Below are 15,292 nucleotides of genomic sequence, written 5' to 3'. Positions count from 1 at the left end.
ATATTCCTGAAACGGACATTGCTAATGAATCCAGTTATCCCTTCACAAGAAGCGACGCAAATGACGATCCTTTCCTTTCTGACGGTCTGTCTCGCACTCCGACCGGCCCAATACGGAGTGACACTGCACTTGGTTCTGCGTATGAAACTATGTCACCATATGAATCGCCAGGCTATGGCAGCAACGAATTCATTTCCGACACAGGATCACACCTCCCGACCAATGAGAGTAGATTCGAATCAGGACTCGACAGTTCCCGCTTATCTAGCTATCCTGGCAATCTTGGAGATAGTTATATCTCTAGTGAAAGGCCGTTCTCTGAGGATCGCAGTATTGGAAGCACTTACAGGTCTCCAACTCCTCTCACAGAGACAGTTATTGCTGATGATGCTAGCTCTTATCGTGCTTCAAGTATCCCTGGATCGTACTATGCCAATGAATCCAGTTATCCCCTCACGAGAAGCGTGGACGATCCCTTCCTGTCTGATGGATTATCGCGCAATCCGACTGGTACGATGCAAGGTGACTCTGCATTCGGGTCTGCAAATGATTCCATGTCACCATATGGGTCGCCAGGCTATAGTAGCAACGAATTCATTTCCGACACAGGATCACACCTCCCGACCAATGAGAGTAGATTCGAATCAGGACTCGACAGCTCCCACTTATCTAGCTATCCTAGCAATCTTGGAGATAGTTATATCTCTAGTGAAAGGCCGTTCTCTGAGGATCGCAGTATTGGAAGCACTTACAGGTCTCCAACGCCTCTCACAGAGACAGATATTTCTGACGTTGCCAGTTCTTATCATGCTTCGAGTCCCTATGAAGGCCTCACTTCAAATATTCCTGAAACGGACATTGCTAATGAATCCAGTTATCCCTTCACGAGAAGCGACGCAAATAACGATCCTTTCCTTTCTGACGGTCTGTCTCGCACTCCGACCGGCCCAATTCGGAGCAACACTGCACTTGGTTCTGTGTATGATTCCATGTCACCATATGGGTCGCCATGCTATGGCAGCAATGAATTCATTTCCGACACAGGATCACGCCTCCCGACCAATGAGAGTAGATTCGAATCAGGACTCGACAGCTCCCACTTACCTAGCTATCCTGGCAATCTTGGAGATAGCTACATCTCTAGTGAAAGGCCGTTCTCTGAGGATCGCAGTATTGGAAGCACTTACAGGTCTCCAACGCCTCTCACAGAGACAGATATTTCTGACGTTGCCGGTTCTTATCATGCTTCAAGTCCGTATGGAGGCCTCACTTCAAATATTCCTGAAACGGACATTGCTAATGAATCCAGTTATCCCTTCACAAGAAGCGATGCAAATGACGATCCTTTCCTTTCTGACGGTCTGTCTCGCACTCCGACCGGCCCAATTCGGAGCAACACTGCACTTGGTTCTGTGTATGATTCCATGTCACCATATGGGTCGCCAGGCTATGGCAGCAATGAATTCATTTCCGACACAGGATCACGCCTCCCGAACAATGAGAGTAGATTCGAATCAGGACTCGACAGCTCCCACTTACCTAGCTATCCTGGCAATCTTGGAGATAGCTACATCTCTAGTGAAAGGCCGTTCTCTGAGGATCGCAGTATTGGAAGCACTTACAGGTCTCCAACGCCTCTCACAGAGACAGATATTTCTGACGTTGCCGGTTCTTATCATGCTTCAAGTCCGTATGGAGGCCTCACTTCAAATATTCCTGAAACGGACATTGCTAATGAATCCAGTTATCCCTTCACAAGAAGCGATGCAAATGACGATCCTTTCCTTTCTGACGGTCTGTCGTGCACTCCGACCAGCCCAATACGGAGTGACACTGCACTTGGTTCTGCGTATGATTCTATGTCACCGTATGCATCGCCAGGCTATGGCAGCGACGAATTCATTTCCGACACAGGATCACGCCTCCCGACCAATGAGAGTAGGTTCGAATCAGGACTCGACAGCTCCCGCTTATCTAGCTATCCTAACAACCTTGGAGATAACTACATCTCTAGTGAAAGGCCATTCTCTGAGAGTGGCAATATTGGAAGCACTTATAGGTCTCCGACTCCTCTCACGGATATTGCTACTGATGGCTCTGTGCCTTACAAGACTGGGAGCGAAATGGAATCCAGTCGGCCTGCTGAAAATACATCCGCACTGAGTGATGTCAGTGACGGAAGTTACATCTCGCATGAGCAAGTTGACTCGTCTACTGCAACAGATCGTGACGTTAGCGATAACGGATCCATGTACGATTCCGAATCGCCATTTACAGAGATAAGCGATATCGACGAGGACCGCATCTCGGCCACACAGTCTGGTCTGTCAGCAGAGAAAGGTACCAGCGAGTTAGAACCTACCGTTTCTCGTGAAGTCAGCGATTCTAGTGCAGATATCCTCGACAGTGATGAAATCCAGAGCTCAGACGACTTATCACATTCTCCAACCGGTGCTGACGAAGATGGTATCGGAGCCGAATCAGAAGGCGTCTTAGACTCATCCCGTACACCAGTGGACGAGGTCGACGAAGATTACGTCTCCGGCCCAAGATCGACGTTATATACTGACGAGAGAAGGGATGAGACGGAAGTTAGTTATTCTGGTGAAACTAGCTACCCCTCCACGACCAGTGGCAGCAGTAGGCGCCTTCCTTCGGATGAAGGATCTCTTACTCTTACTGGCATGGACGGAGACACTACTGTGGTTGACTCCGTTTTGTCTGACACGAAGACAGCTGATGTCGACGATGATTACGGCTCCGATACTGGATCTCGTCTAGCGACAGAGGGAACTAGGGATGGAACTGAACCCAGTTATTCCGGAGAAACCAGCTATCCTTCTACGACGAGCGGAGAAGACTTCATCTCAAGCGCTCAGTCGCAGTTATCAGCACAGGTTGGCAGTAGTGCTACTGTTGGCCGATCGTCACTGGTCGCTAGTTCCGGGCTGTCTAAGACAATGACAGACGAAGTAAATGAGGAATACGTCTCCGGCGGTGGATCGCTGTTGACAGCCAGTGAGAGCCGAAGCGAGGCCGAAGTCAGTTACTCGGGTGAAACCAGCTATCCTTACACGACAAGTGGTGAAAGCTACAGGTCTGATGAACGTTCACGAACTGCAACTAGCACAGTCGGGGAGGACAATGTTAATGAGTCTGCTTTTGTTTCAAGTCTATCTCAGCCAGATGCAGGAGATGCCGATAGGGACGTCGTGTCCGACACCAGATCGCTGTTTACGAACGAAGACAATAGGCTCGAAACCGGGCCCAGTTACTCTGGTGAAACCAGTTATCCGTTCACAACGAGTGGCGAAAGCCACGCCTTTGACGAAAGCTTACGAACTCCAACGGGCACGGATGAAGGCATGTCTGCTGAAGTGTCTATGATCAACTCTGGGATACCTCATACGCTGTCAGGCGATGCAGATGAGGTCCATATGTCTGACACCGGGTCACGGTTCATAATTGAGACCAGGAATGAAACCGAACCTAGCTACTCTGGTGAGACCAGTTACCCTTACACAACAAGCGGCGCAAGCTACGTCTATAGTGAACGATCAGAAACTCCAACTGGTGCGAGTAAAAATATCAGCAATGAAGGACCTGCCCTTGGGTCTGGTCTTTCTCATACAGGAACGGATGGTGTTAACGAGAATTTTGTCTCCGATGTTGCATCGCAGTTAATAACAGGAGAGAGTAGAGCCGAAACCGAAGTCAGTTACTCTGGCGAAACTAGCTATCCATATACATCGAGTGGTGAAAGTTACAAGTCAGATGAGCGGTCACGAACTCCAACTGCTGGGTTAACAGAAGTCACTGGTACGGTGTCTGGCCCCGAAACCGGTTCATCCCAGACGGAGACAGGTGAAGGCGAAAGAATTTTCTTGTCTGACACAGTAGCGCGGATTTTGACCAAAGAGAGTAGTGATGAAACTGACCTCAGTTACTCTGGCGATACCAGCTATCCGTACACAACAACTGATGAAAGCTATCACTCAGATGGCAGATCACGAACGCCAAGTGGTATGGGTAGAAAGACCACCGTCGTTAAGTCTGGCTTAGAGTCTGGAGTGTCTCATGTGGAAACAGATGCAGGCAACAATGGTCTCACGTCTGATGCCGCATCACGATCATTGACTGGAGAGGGTATGCCTGAAACGGGAGTCAGTTACTCTGGTGAAACCAGTTATCCATATACAACGAGCGGTGAAAGCTACAAGTCAGACGGATATTCACGAATTCCAACTGCAGTGGGTCGAGAGGCTAATGCTGCTGAATCTGGCTTGGATTCTGGCTTGTCTCATGTGGAGACGGGTGAAGGCGATATTGGTGTCTCGCCGGACGCTGCATCACGATCGTTGACTGAAGAGAGTGTTCCTGAAACGGAAGTTAGTTACTCTGGCGAAACCAGCTATCCACATACTACGAGCGGTGAAAGCTACAAGTCAGATGTGCAGTCGCGAATTCCAACTAATGTGGATACCGAGGCCACTGTTACTGAATCTAACTCGGATTCCGGTTTGGCTCATGCCGATACAGATGAGATGGAACAAGTTCTCCCGTCCTCTAATAGATCACGGTCGGTAACTGAAGAAGGGGTGAACGAAATTGAAACCACTTATCCGTACTCGACGACGGATGAAAGCTACAAGTTAGACGGTCGCTCTTCAGTTGAATTGAATAGAGAGGCCACTGTTACTGAATCTGATTTGGACTCGAATTTGTCTCATGCAGAGACAGATGAAGGCGAGAAGGTTACCTCATCTAGCGCTTCATCCCAGCTACAAACAGAAGAGAGTAAGGATGAAACAGAAGCTAGTTATTCTGGGGAAACCAGTTATCCTTACACGACGAGTGGCGAAGGCTATACTTCCAGCGAAGGAACGCGAACCCAAACTGGAGGAGGTGAAGATGCCCCTGTTGATGAGTCCATTGTCGGTTCGTCTCGTCCAGGGACAGATGGTATCGATAAGGACTTCGTGTCCGACGCTGGATCGCTATTGACGCCTCGGGAGAGCAGGGAAGACGCTGAAGATAGCTACTTCGGTGAAACCAGTTATCCTTACACGACAAGTGGTATGGGTTATGCCTCCGATGAACAGTCGCGAACTCCAACTTCCAGGAACGAAGATGTCATTACACATGAGTCTGAACGAGATACTAGCCGAATGCCGTCCGTCACAGGTTCTGCGCTACGCTCCATCGAATTTGACAATCTTGATGACGACAACGTCTCCGATGTAAGGCCGCAATTCGCTACTGTCGAAGATCAGGTGGAGACCGAAGCCAGTCGATCTGGGGAGCCCGGATACCCCGACACAGGCAGCAATGCCACTGGTAGTGCATACTCAGCCAACTCGCAGGGCCTGTCGGAACTGACAGGTCCTGGTAGTCGGGGGAGTCTGTCTGGTGAAGAGTTCCCAGTCTCGGAGTCGAGATCTGGGTTTGCGACGTCTGCAGATATTAACGCCTCAAATATGGACGACCCTAAACTCTCTAACTATTCTATCACAGGAAGTGGCGCCCATGCAGAAAGCAATATTTCCGGTGAGGAACCGCGCTCTGGGACAGTCCTAAGTGAATACAACACCGGAATAGCAACTTCTTATACATCCCCAATGTCTTTCACAGGAACGGATATCACTCCCAGTTACAGCTCAGATCATACGTCGCAACATGAATCCGGTGTTGCTGCAAGTGATTCGCAAGTGGGTAGTCCCCTTGAGCCGAGCAGTCCATTCGCGCAGAGCAGTGTGAATGACAGTTTTGTGTCTGGAGAGCAGTCGTACTCACCGACCGTAGCGGGAGATGAAACGAAGACCGAGTCTCTTATTGATTCTGGGTCAAACAGAAGTGGGAGTGAAATGGAAGCCAATCAGCCTCTTGAAAGCGGCTTCACTCCCACAATGAGTAATGCCAATAGCGAAAGCCATCTCTCAGACGAGGAAATGGAGCCTCCGTTAGAGACGGATCGGGAAGTCACCGAAGTTGCGTCGAGCTATGGTTCCGGAATACCTGATACAAAGACAGGCGACGGCGACGAGGTTGTCACGGGTGCAGAGTCACGATCTCCGACCGAGGTAAGCACTGGAGAAGCAAGCCCCGATTACTCAGGAACAGGCGTTCCTCACACGGAGAGCAATGTCAGTAGCGTCGGAGGTGATGCTTCGGATGAACAAGTGCAATCTTCCACAGACACAAATCAGGCAATCACTGCAACTGAGTCTGTCTTTGACTCTGTGTCTCGTCCGATGAGCACAGAACTTATCGACAAGGATGGCGGTTCTAGCATAGGATCACGATTAACGACAGAAGGAAGCAGTAAGGATAATGCAGGTATCGGTTATTCCACTAGTGGCACTGGTATCTACTCGAAGACCAATGTAAGTGATGAATCGTATCCTACTAGTTCAAGGGCCACAACAGATTATCCTGAATCCGGGGGCTCTGAGGAATTATCTGGAGATGGCTCCCAAAGCTCTCGTTCAGGCACACCGACTGCGTCCTACGCTACGACAGACACCCCAGGGACAATCACCTCTCGTATGTCAAGTGGTCCTTTCACAAGCGACGGCACCGCTGAAGACAGCTATATATCCAGTGAAAGGCCACTCACTGAAATGGGAACGTCTAATGGATCTGGATCGCTTTTCACTAAATCGGGTTCTGCCGAGGATGTCATTTCCGACGGAACGCCAGTATCAGGCACTACCCTTGACAGAAGTTATTCGCAGTTAGGTTCTTCACGAGCATCTAGTTTTCCTCACACAACCAGCGACATGACGCGCGAGACCTTTATGTCTGAGGGACAATCACCTTCGGCAAGTGGCACAATAGACATCACCGACCACGAGCCCACGAACGAAGCTCTCAGTTCTATTGTAGGTTCAGGCTCGACCAACAACGACGGAAGTGCAGTTGGAACGGAAAGCGCTTTCTCTCCCGGAAGTAGTCACTCCAACATCCAGAGTGGTGGCAGCAGCAGTGCGTATACCACAAATCCTACAAATTCGACAGTATATCCCGAGTCAGGTAGTGCCAAAGAATTGTCTGAGGATAGAACCCAGCTTTCCCAGTCGACGTCGCCGACTGCGTCTAACGTACCCACCGCTAGTTCAATTCTCGACGACTCTCGTATGTCTACGTATCCTCACACAGGAAGTGACGCCATCGGAGAAAGCTATGTCACTACTGAAGAGCCACACTCTGTTACAGGTACTGGCACAGAAGGCACTACCGTTGGAAGCTCTTACGCGTCTCACGCGCCTCTCACGGATACTTATATCACTGAAGAGCGCACGTCCGAGCCGACTGAATTTGCAAGCGGCTCTGGATTGGGCAGTTCATCTGGTACGGGATCACACTTCACGACCGGCAGTAATATGGGCGAAACAGGGACCGTATTATCCAGCGGGACCAGCCGTACATTCACGAAAAGCTTTGTCTCTAGCGAAGCGACGAGCTATCCTGAGCCTGAAAGCGGTAGGAGCACATCTGAAGGTGAATTCCCATCCTCTCAGTTGAGATCGCGAATCTCGACTTATGTAAGTTCGGAAGTCTCAGGAGTGGAAGGTTCTCCTGCATCTAGCTATGCTTCAACAGGGAGCGGTGCTAGTGGAGAGAACTACTTTTCCAGTGAAAGGCCATACACTGCAACAGAGGAGGGCTCGGAAAAGACTGTAGCAGAAAGCTCCTATCGACCAGGGTCGTCTCTGGAAGAGACGAATACAATCGGAGAAACTGCATCTGGCTCATATGTCACAACAGATTTTACTCCAAGTAGCTCAAGACTTTCCTATTCTCCGACCTATGTGTCACAGCAGGGTACCACCCCAACCGGTACTTCCTATGACACTGCCTACCAGTCCAGATCGACTTCGCCTTTGGCGAGCGCGACTCGCACAGAGGCTACCAGTTACATGCATGGAAGCAGCCGTCCCTACACGGAGAGCGGAAGTGGTGAAGTAGATCCAACAGTGTATCCTAATTCAACGTCGCGAGCAGCCTCCTATGTCTCTACTGATAATTCAGATGCAGACTATTCACGTGGGGCTAGTAATCCGTTCACGGGAAGCGACTCTCATGGAAGAAGTTATTTCTCAAGTGACGGGTCATACCCTGCGTCGGACAAAGGCGCAGAAAGTACCATGGCTGCGACGTCGTATGCATCCCGATCGCCTCTTGGAGAAACTAGTATCACTGGAGACTATACTTCTTATCAAACAACTAGGCCCGAGACTGACTTCACCAGTTCCGGTTCAAGTGTGGGTTACTCTCCGAACTCTAGTTTTCCTTACACGAAGAGTTACCAGGGTGAAGCTACATATATTTCTCCGGGTAGTACATCTGGGGACGTCATTGAAACTGCGTCTTCTTATTACTCTGAATCGCCTCATTCGAAGACCGACGACATTAACGACAACTACACCTCCGATGCCGGTTCTCGTTTCACGACTGGCAGAAGTCAGGGTACATATGAACCTGAGTACTCTCGCAGAAGCTCTTATTCATACCCAGACAGCGGTGCCAGTGGTGAAAGCTACATTTCTAGTGAACGAATGCGATCTTCATCGCCCGGCACGGGGCTGTTCACCAGGGGTAGATCTAGCTACGTGTCTGGACCGCGATCCAGTGGTAGTGGTAGTTATTATTCGGGCGACAGCTATTCCCCCAACAGATCATCTCCTGTCCGCACGAAGAGGTCCAGTTATATAAGGAGATACAGTCCGGAAAGCAGGCGTCCCTACAATAGGAAAGGTCGTGGCAGAAGTTATGTCTCAAGGGTCTCTAGCGATGGCGGAACTTATTATCCCAGCAGCAGTGGCTCTAGTGAAGGCTACGGTTTTAATTCAGGAAGGCGTTCTGGCTCTCCTGACTTTGGCTCTTACACTGGAAGTCGAGTTTCCGGCGACCCGGCGTTTTCTGATTACCGAAGCACCGAGTATCCATCTGAAAGGTATAGCCCCGAACAGGTTTCATCACCTGTCGGCAGTGAATATTCTAGTGGCAGCTACATACCTGCGTCAAGAAGGCCTGCCGAGGATTTCACGACAGGGAGGAGTGGCGCAACGTCTGGCTACCGATCACCACCTGAGACGCCTATTGACAGTCCGCAACCACCCTTTAACTCCACTTACAAAAGTACTGCTTATCCCACAGGGACAGGAAACAGGAGCGACGTAGTGTCTGACTACCGGTCACCCTCCGAGTCACCTACTGACGATCTACAACAACCCTCTAACTCCACTTACAGAAGTACGGTCTATCCTACGGGAAAGAGGAGCGGCGCAGTTTCTGACTATCGGTCACCCTCCGAACCACCTACTAATGACCAAGAACAACCCATTAATTCCAGTTACAGAAGTACTGTTTATTCTACAGCGACAGGGAAGAGGAGTGATGTAACTTCTGACCATCAATCACCTTCTGAATCACCTATTGATGACCAAGAACGACCTTTTAACTCCAGTTACAGAAGTACTGTTTATCCTACAGGGACAGAGAAGAGGAGTGATGCAGTTTCCGACCATCAATCACCTTCTGAATCACCTACTGAGGACCAAGAACGACCCTTTAACTCCAGTTATAGAAGTACTGTTTATCCTACAGGAACAGGGAAGAGGAGTGATGCAGTTTCTGATCATCAATCACCTTCTGAGTCACCTACTGAGGACAAAGAACGACCCTTTAACTCCAGTTACAGAAGTACCGTCTATCCAACGATGAAAAGGAGCGATGCAGTGTCGTCAACCACTGAGACATCTACCGACGGACAACAAAATCAACAGCAACCTTTCAACTCCTCGTACAGACCGACCGTCTACCCTGAAGGTACCGGGAAACAAGACAGTCGAGTCAACACCGGCGGCGGAATGCCAGGTAAGTTTCTAAATGCCTCAGCTTCGCAAAATAACTCAACACTATTCTTGTCCCAGATCACGTATGCAGTGGAAGTCGGGATGAGATCCTTTCGAGGCTGTCAAAGACCTCTACAGGGTCCGATGACAAGGATATTCCAAGAATATGTCCATTTTGTGGAGCATACATTTATGTTTGATTTATTTTTCTCTCGCTTTTTTCGTATCATGTTTGCATATGTATTATGTATATAATTGTTTAGTTTGTGCTGTACGTACAATAGATCAACGATCTTATCTTATCTTTGTAATTGATTTGCGTCACCATACTCTCAAATTTCCATGTACTGTAATGTGCGTTTCCGCGAGTTGGTCGCACACGGCCACGAATGCACGACGATTAAAAGCCTGGCCTGTTGTAAGTCTCCGACAACGTTGTTTTCTCATGCACATTCAGTGCCATACGTCACAAACGACTCGAACAAGGATGGCTGTGGACCACGTTTATTCGCGAAATGAGGGTGGAGAGGCTCTGCCGAGCATTGATTGTCTTTTTTTATTCTAGCTCGGGCCCAAAGCCGGATGCATGCCTTATAACGCCCCGCACCTCTTACGGCCATTCGCCACTACTCCCAGACTTTTGTCCCACCACTGACATCGTTTTTGACTCCTCTTCGTCTGTTTCTCATTCAACAGCCATGTACGCTGCCACCGCAATCACGCCTCTTCTATTATTCGCTGCATTTCTGCTGCTTTTGCTTGTCTCTCTCTCCGTGCCTATCATTAAGTCAATAGACTTGTTGAAGCTCTCGGCGGTCGTGAGCGAAGGCATTAGTGTCGCCTCCGTTGATGTCACAGGAAGTGTCAAGTTCGGCGTCTGGGGTTATTGTGTAAGCGCAGTCGATGTCCAGTAAGTCTACCCATGAAGTTGGCATGAACGAGGGGTTATTCACAAAACTAATGTGATCGCTCCGACTACTCTAAGGGTCGCTGGGCAGAATTTTGATAGGGCTGCGCAGTGCACAAAGCCACATCTAGGCTTTACTTTTGATGAGACGGTTCAAAATGCTCTGTGAGTATTTCGTGCTATTTTCGAGTGGAGTTCGGATATTAACACCACTCAATTCAGTCAAGTATCGGGTATAGGAAGAATTTCAGACGACTTGACACGTTCTGTTACAACTGTGCTCGTCATACATCCTATTGGTACGACTGCTTAAATCTTCTACACTAATATGGTTTCTCACCTTACCTTGCACATGAATAGCGTGCGGACTCACGTTCTTGGCGCTTGCTCTCTCAATATTCATGATCACGAGCTCCACTCCACGATTTGGCACTCGAGTGCGTTCCGGCGCCACTCTCGTAGCGTCAATCTTTGCGGCACTGTTCACGACGATAATTTTCCTGGTTGATGTCATATTCGTGGCAGTCGTACGGAACAAGCTCAATGATGAATTCCATGGCCAGATTCGGGCGACCTGGGGTAGCGGAGTGCGTAAAATTTCTTTGGCCGACAGCTCGTATTGAAATTCTACTAATTTACTATAGACATGGATGACGCTTGCTGCAACTATCCTACTTTGGTTGTCCTGTGTCGGTGCATGCTGCGGAATCTTTGCTTGCGGAGGCAGACGCAAGTGAGTGTTGTTTATATGTATCGTCATTCCCCAAGAATCGTACTCAAGCTATCTATGCTACAGGAAATATGCAGATACATATTAGACTGTCCACCTGTTGGAGAGATAAATACGTCATGCTTGGAGCCAATGTTGCCGATCTAGCACATCTTTGATACCCATGACTGAACGGACTTAACGATACTTTACAGATCCTTACGAGTTGGATCACCTATTCACATGATTTTTGTTTTTCCGAACGACTTGAATTGAAATGAAGGGACAAATATTTCGTATCATGGATTCCCGCACGCACATTTCTGTAGATTGAAGCAATACAATTTGAGGGGCATTTGATGGAACATAATCTAATCTAATCTAGATAATGATAAGCACCGAGATGGTGGACTGTGTATAAGTTACTATAACATACATGCCAGACCAGACTTTGCCAGCAGCTCCAGTGGTGCTCTCGTGTTGCGTCTTGTCTTTCTTGAATGGTCGACTCTATTCATGCGCCAGCCGCATACAGTCCAGCCTCTGGAGTGGCGCTGGTGCACATCATACATATCCCCGAAATGAAGGGGTAGCCTGAGCCTACCTCCGGATGGAACTCTCAACTTTCAAATTCTACTAGACTGGACGAATTCGGCCTCGCCTCCTGGGACAGGTGTAACGCGCAACCCTTTCTCTTTCATGTCGAGAAAAATGCGTGGCACATACCCAGGTGTCCCCATCGCATTACTCGTAGCTCTTCTCTCGTCTTTTGTAGCTATCTGGCTTCTGCTGATCGTGTCGTTGTCCGTACCAATTATCAACACTGTGGACCTCCTTAAGCTAACCAGGACGATAACTGAGGGCCCTGCTAATGCTACTGTCCAGGCGACTCGAACCGTGGATTTTGGGATCTGGGGTTACTGCATAAATGCTGCTATCAGCACCGAGTAAGATATACGGTAATTTTTTTCGTAAAGGGTTATTGATTCAACAATCGAATTTCGAACAGAATAGTACAGTGCACAAAAGCTGGCTTGGGTTTTACCTTCGATCAGACGGTCCAGAATGCTTTGTATGTTCTCTTCTGAATATCTTCTAGCGCATATATACTCAACAACAGTTGCTTCAGTTCCATACCTAATATTTCGAGCATTTCTGATGATGTGTCGTCGTCTGTGACTTCAGCCCTCGTACTCCATCCCATCGGTACGTACGGACATTAATAAAGGAAAGATTCATGTTTCTGTGCTGACTAGAGAAATACAGTTTGTGCCCTAGCTATACTCGCGCGCACCACAGTACCTTCAATCTTCTTCACACACTTCGACAAAGATGCGAGACCAACGTTCTCAGAATATGCTGGCCTTGTCGCGCACTTGCTCGCCGCGCTTCTTGGGACAGTTGCCGCGTTGATAGATATCATCTTCGTTGCGGTTGTCCGCCGCAGAATAAACGCTGAACTCGGTGGGCAGATTAAGGCGACCTGGGGTAGTGGTGTACGTCTTTTAATTTCTCTTCAGTTCCCGGGTCGATGTTCTTTTGGCTTGACTTTGCTTACGTTCATCATGCCCTCTGTAGACATGGATGACTCTCACTGCGGCTATATTACTCTGGATAGCTTGCATTTGCACAGCTTGGGACATTTTCAGTCGGAGAATGAAGCATGAGTGAGTATATCCATATCCTGAATAATAAATTCTGAATTAACGTCATACTCTGTTCATTCAGAGAACAAACATTGAAGGCCTGACCTTGCGATGGTTCCCGTAGATTAAAAGGAGGTTCACTAATGTCTGGAAAGTCTATGCCTAAACCGGTTCTCGGAGACGTGTAAGTTGTACTTTGCTCAGTCAATTATTTATGATGGTATTCGCCCGGTTTGTATTGTGTATTGTTATATGAACGAACATATGTATATATACCGAGAATACAGCAGCGAGAAAATGCAAATTGCTTTATATTGCAGAATTCCGTGGCAACAAAACGCGTGGATGTATAGGCAGAGAATAAAGTAGTACAAAGACCTAAAAGAATGCGATTACGATCCTAGCTAGCGGGCTTGCTTGCTTGCACGGTTCGTGGAGGAACACGCAGTCCTTTCGCCTTCATCTGTCGTCGTTTATTTGCTATTCGGACAATAAAATCAATAGCGTTCAACGCTCATGAAGGAAAAGGGTACTGACCCTCAAGATACGGTCTATCTTCATCCTCATCGAATGCCACGCCATCTACATCCATCGCGTCTGAAGCAGCTTCTACTGGCTCCACGTTCTTCTTTCCGCTTTCGGTTTCCGTTGTGCGCTTCTGCGCACCCTTTTGTGGACGACCAACTTTGAGCTTTGCAACAAAGAAGCCGTCCATGTTGTGCACGTGTGGATAGAAACGACGAGTGAGCTTTACGCTTGGATCGAACACTTTTCCGCGGTAACGTGTGAAGCCGTCGCGGCCGAATGCTAGTCCAGTTTCTAGTAACTGTACGTGCGGCCGCTTGCGGAGGGCGTAGTCGACTACAGCCTCGTTCTCGTCGACTGTGACAGAGCATGTTGAGTAGACGACAATCCCAGGTGAGGAGGATGAGGAAGCGGTTACGCTGTCAATTGCGCAAAGGATGAGTTGCTTTTGTAGATGTGAAAGGAGTGCAAAGTCGCGTGCACTCTGTTATAGAGGATTTATTAATGCAAAATCTTACAATCAGGAAGTATGCGACCAACCTTATTGACTTTGACACTAGCGTCCTTGCTTATGACACCGGTTCCACTGCACGGTGCGTCAAGCAGAACTCGTTCAAAGCCTCCGATAACTTTCGGGAACTCTCTTCCGTCATAATTACATACGACGACGTTCTTGCACCCCAAACGATGAATATTCGCCGTCAAACTCTTTGTACGCGACTTATTCGCGTCGTTCGCAAAGACCACACCTGTGTTCTGCATCAGGGCGGAGATATATGAAGACTTCCCACCAGGAGCAGACGCCATGTCCAAAATACGTTCATTTGGTTGCGGGTCGAGAGCCATTACTGGCAAGAAAGATGATGCAGCTTGGAGCATGTAATGTCCAGCAAGGTATTCCGGTGTCGCGCCGAGGGGAACTGACGATTCGAAGACTTGTAACCCGACCGGAGACCATTTTCCAAGTGGTTCGAGAGAGACACCGCGAGCGATGAGCGCCTGTGCAAGGTCCTTGCGTCGCGTTCGAAGGGTGTTGGTACGAATAGTGACTGGTCGCGGAAGCTCGTTCGACTCAAAGAACTCAATCGCCTGAAGATAAACCGATAAGTACATGAACCGTCATGCGTACAAATAGTTGGATTACCTCCAGCACTGGGAAAAGATGGAATAATTTTTCGGTGAGAAAGTCGTTGTACCCATAGTAGCTCGCAATGTCTGCCAATAACTGCTCGACATATTCCGAGCGTGACCTTTGGAGTCTGTGATTAGAAAAAATATCTCAAGGTATTTAGTATAGAATGCATACCGATCCTTCGCGGCAAGTCGCTTAAAATTTGAGAGCACGCGAGCGCAATGACGCATGCGACGCTGCACAAGTCCTAAATCCTGTGCACCTGTTTTACGTTCCTCTTCGCGTTCTTCCGCTGTAGGTAGTTCAAACCCATCGCCATCTCCCTGGCCGGTCTCATCGACATCATCGACATCTATTCCCTCAATGTCCTCATCTTCGTCCATATCGAGTGCAGCTTGTCGGAGTTCCTCGGCATCCAGTTCAGCATCACGGGCAGCCTGCTCATCGAGAGCCCGAGCTCGTGCTTCGAAGTTTGCAGCAGTGACTCTATTATCGTCTGAATCGATGTCTGAAGAT

The 15,292-nt window shown here is 48.7% G+C and overlaps 2 protein-coding genes across 2 annotated transcripts; one reads left to right on the top strand and one right to left on the bottom strand.

The window, feature by feature from the left end:
• Positions 1 to 10,555: 10,555 nt before the first annotated feature.
• FOMMEDRAFT_104110 (pali-domain-containing protein) lies at positions 10,556 to 11,753 on the top strand (the record flags this gene model as incomplete). The annotated part of the gene is made up of 6 exons (XM_007263915.1): positions 10,556 to 10,767; positions 10,843 to 10,929; positions 10,987 to 11,063; positions 11,125 to 11,351; positions 11,409 to 11,497; positions 11,561 to 11,753. The coding sequence occupies 6 exons, from the start codon at positions 10,556 to 10,558 to the stop codon at positions 11,580 to 11,582; spliced, it is 714 nt and encodes a 237-aa protein (XP_007263977.1). The 3' UTR covers positions 11,583 to 11,753.
• A 1,766-nt stretch (positions 11,754 to 13,519) lies between these two features.
• FOMMEDRAFT_78311 (NOL1/NOP2/sun family RNA met) lies at positions 13,520 to 15,006 on the bottom strand (the record flags this gene model as incomplete). The annotated part of the gene is made up of 5 exons (XM_007263914.1): positions 13,520 to 13,599; positions 13,657 to 14,128; positions 14,185 to 14,733; positions 14,789 to 14,894; positions 14,951 to 15,006. The coding sequence occupies 5 exons, from the start codon at positions 15,004 to 15,006 to the stop codon at positions 13,520 to 13,522; spliced, it is 1,263 nt and encodes a 420-aa protein (XP_007263976.1).
• Positions 15,007 to 15,292: the final 286 nt, after the last annotated feature.

Source organism: Fomitiporia mediterranea, assembly GCF_000271605.1.
Source record: "Fomitiporia mediterranea MF3/22 unplaced genomic scaffold FOMMEscaffold_3, whole genome shotgun sequence".
Taxonomy (NCBI): domain Eukaryota; kingdom Fungi; phylum Basidiomycota; class Agaricomycetes; order Hymenochaetales; family Hymenochaetaceae; genus Fomitiporia; species Fomitiporia mediterranea.
This window is presented reverse-complemented; position numbering and strand designations above follow the sequence as displayed.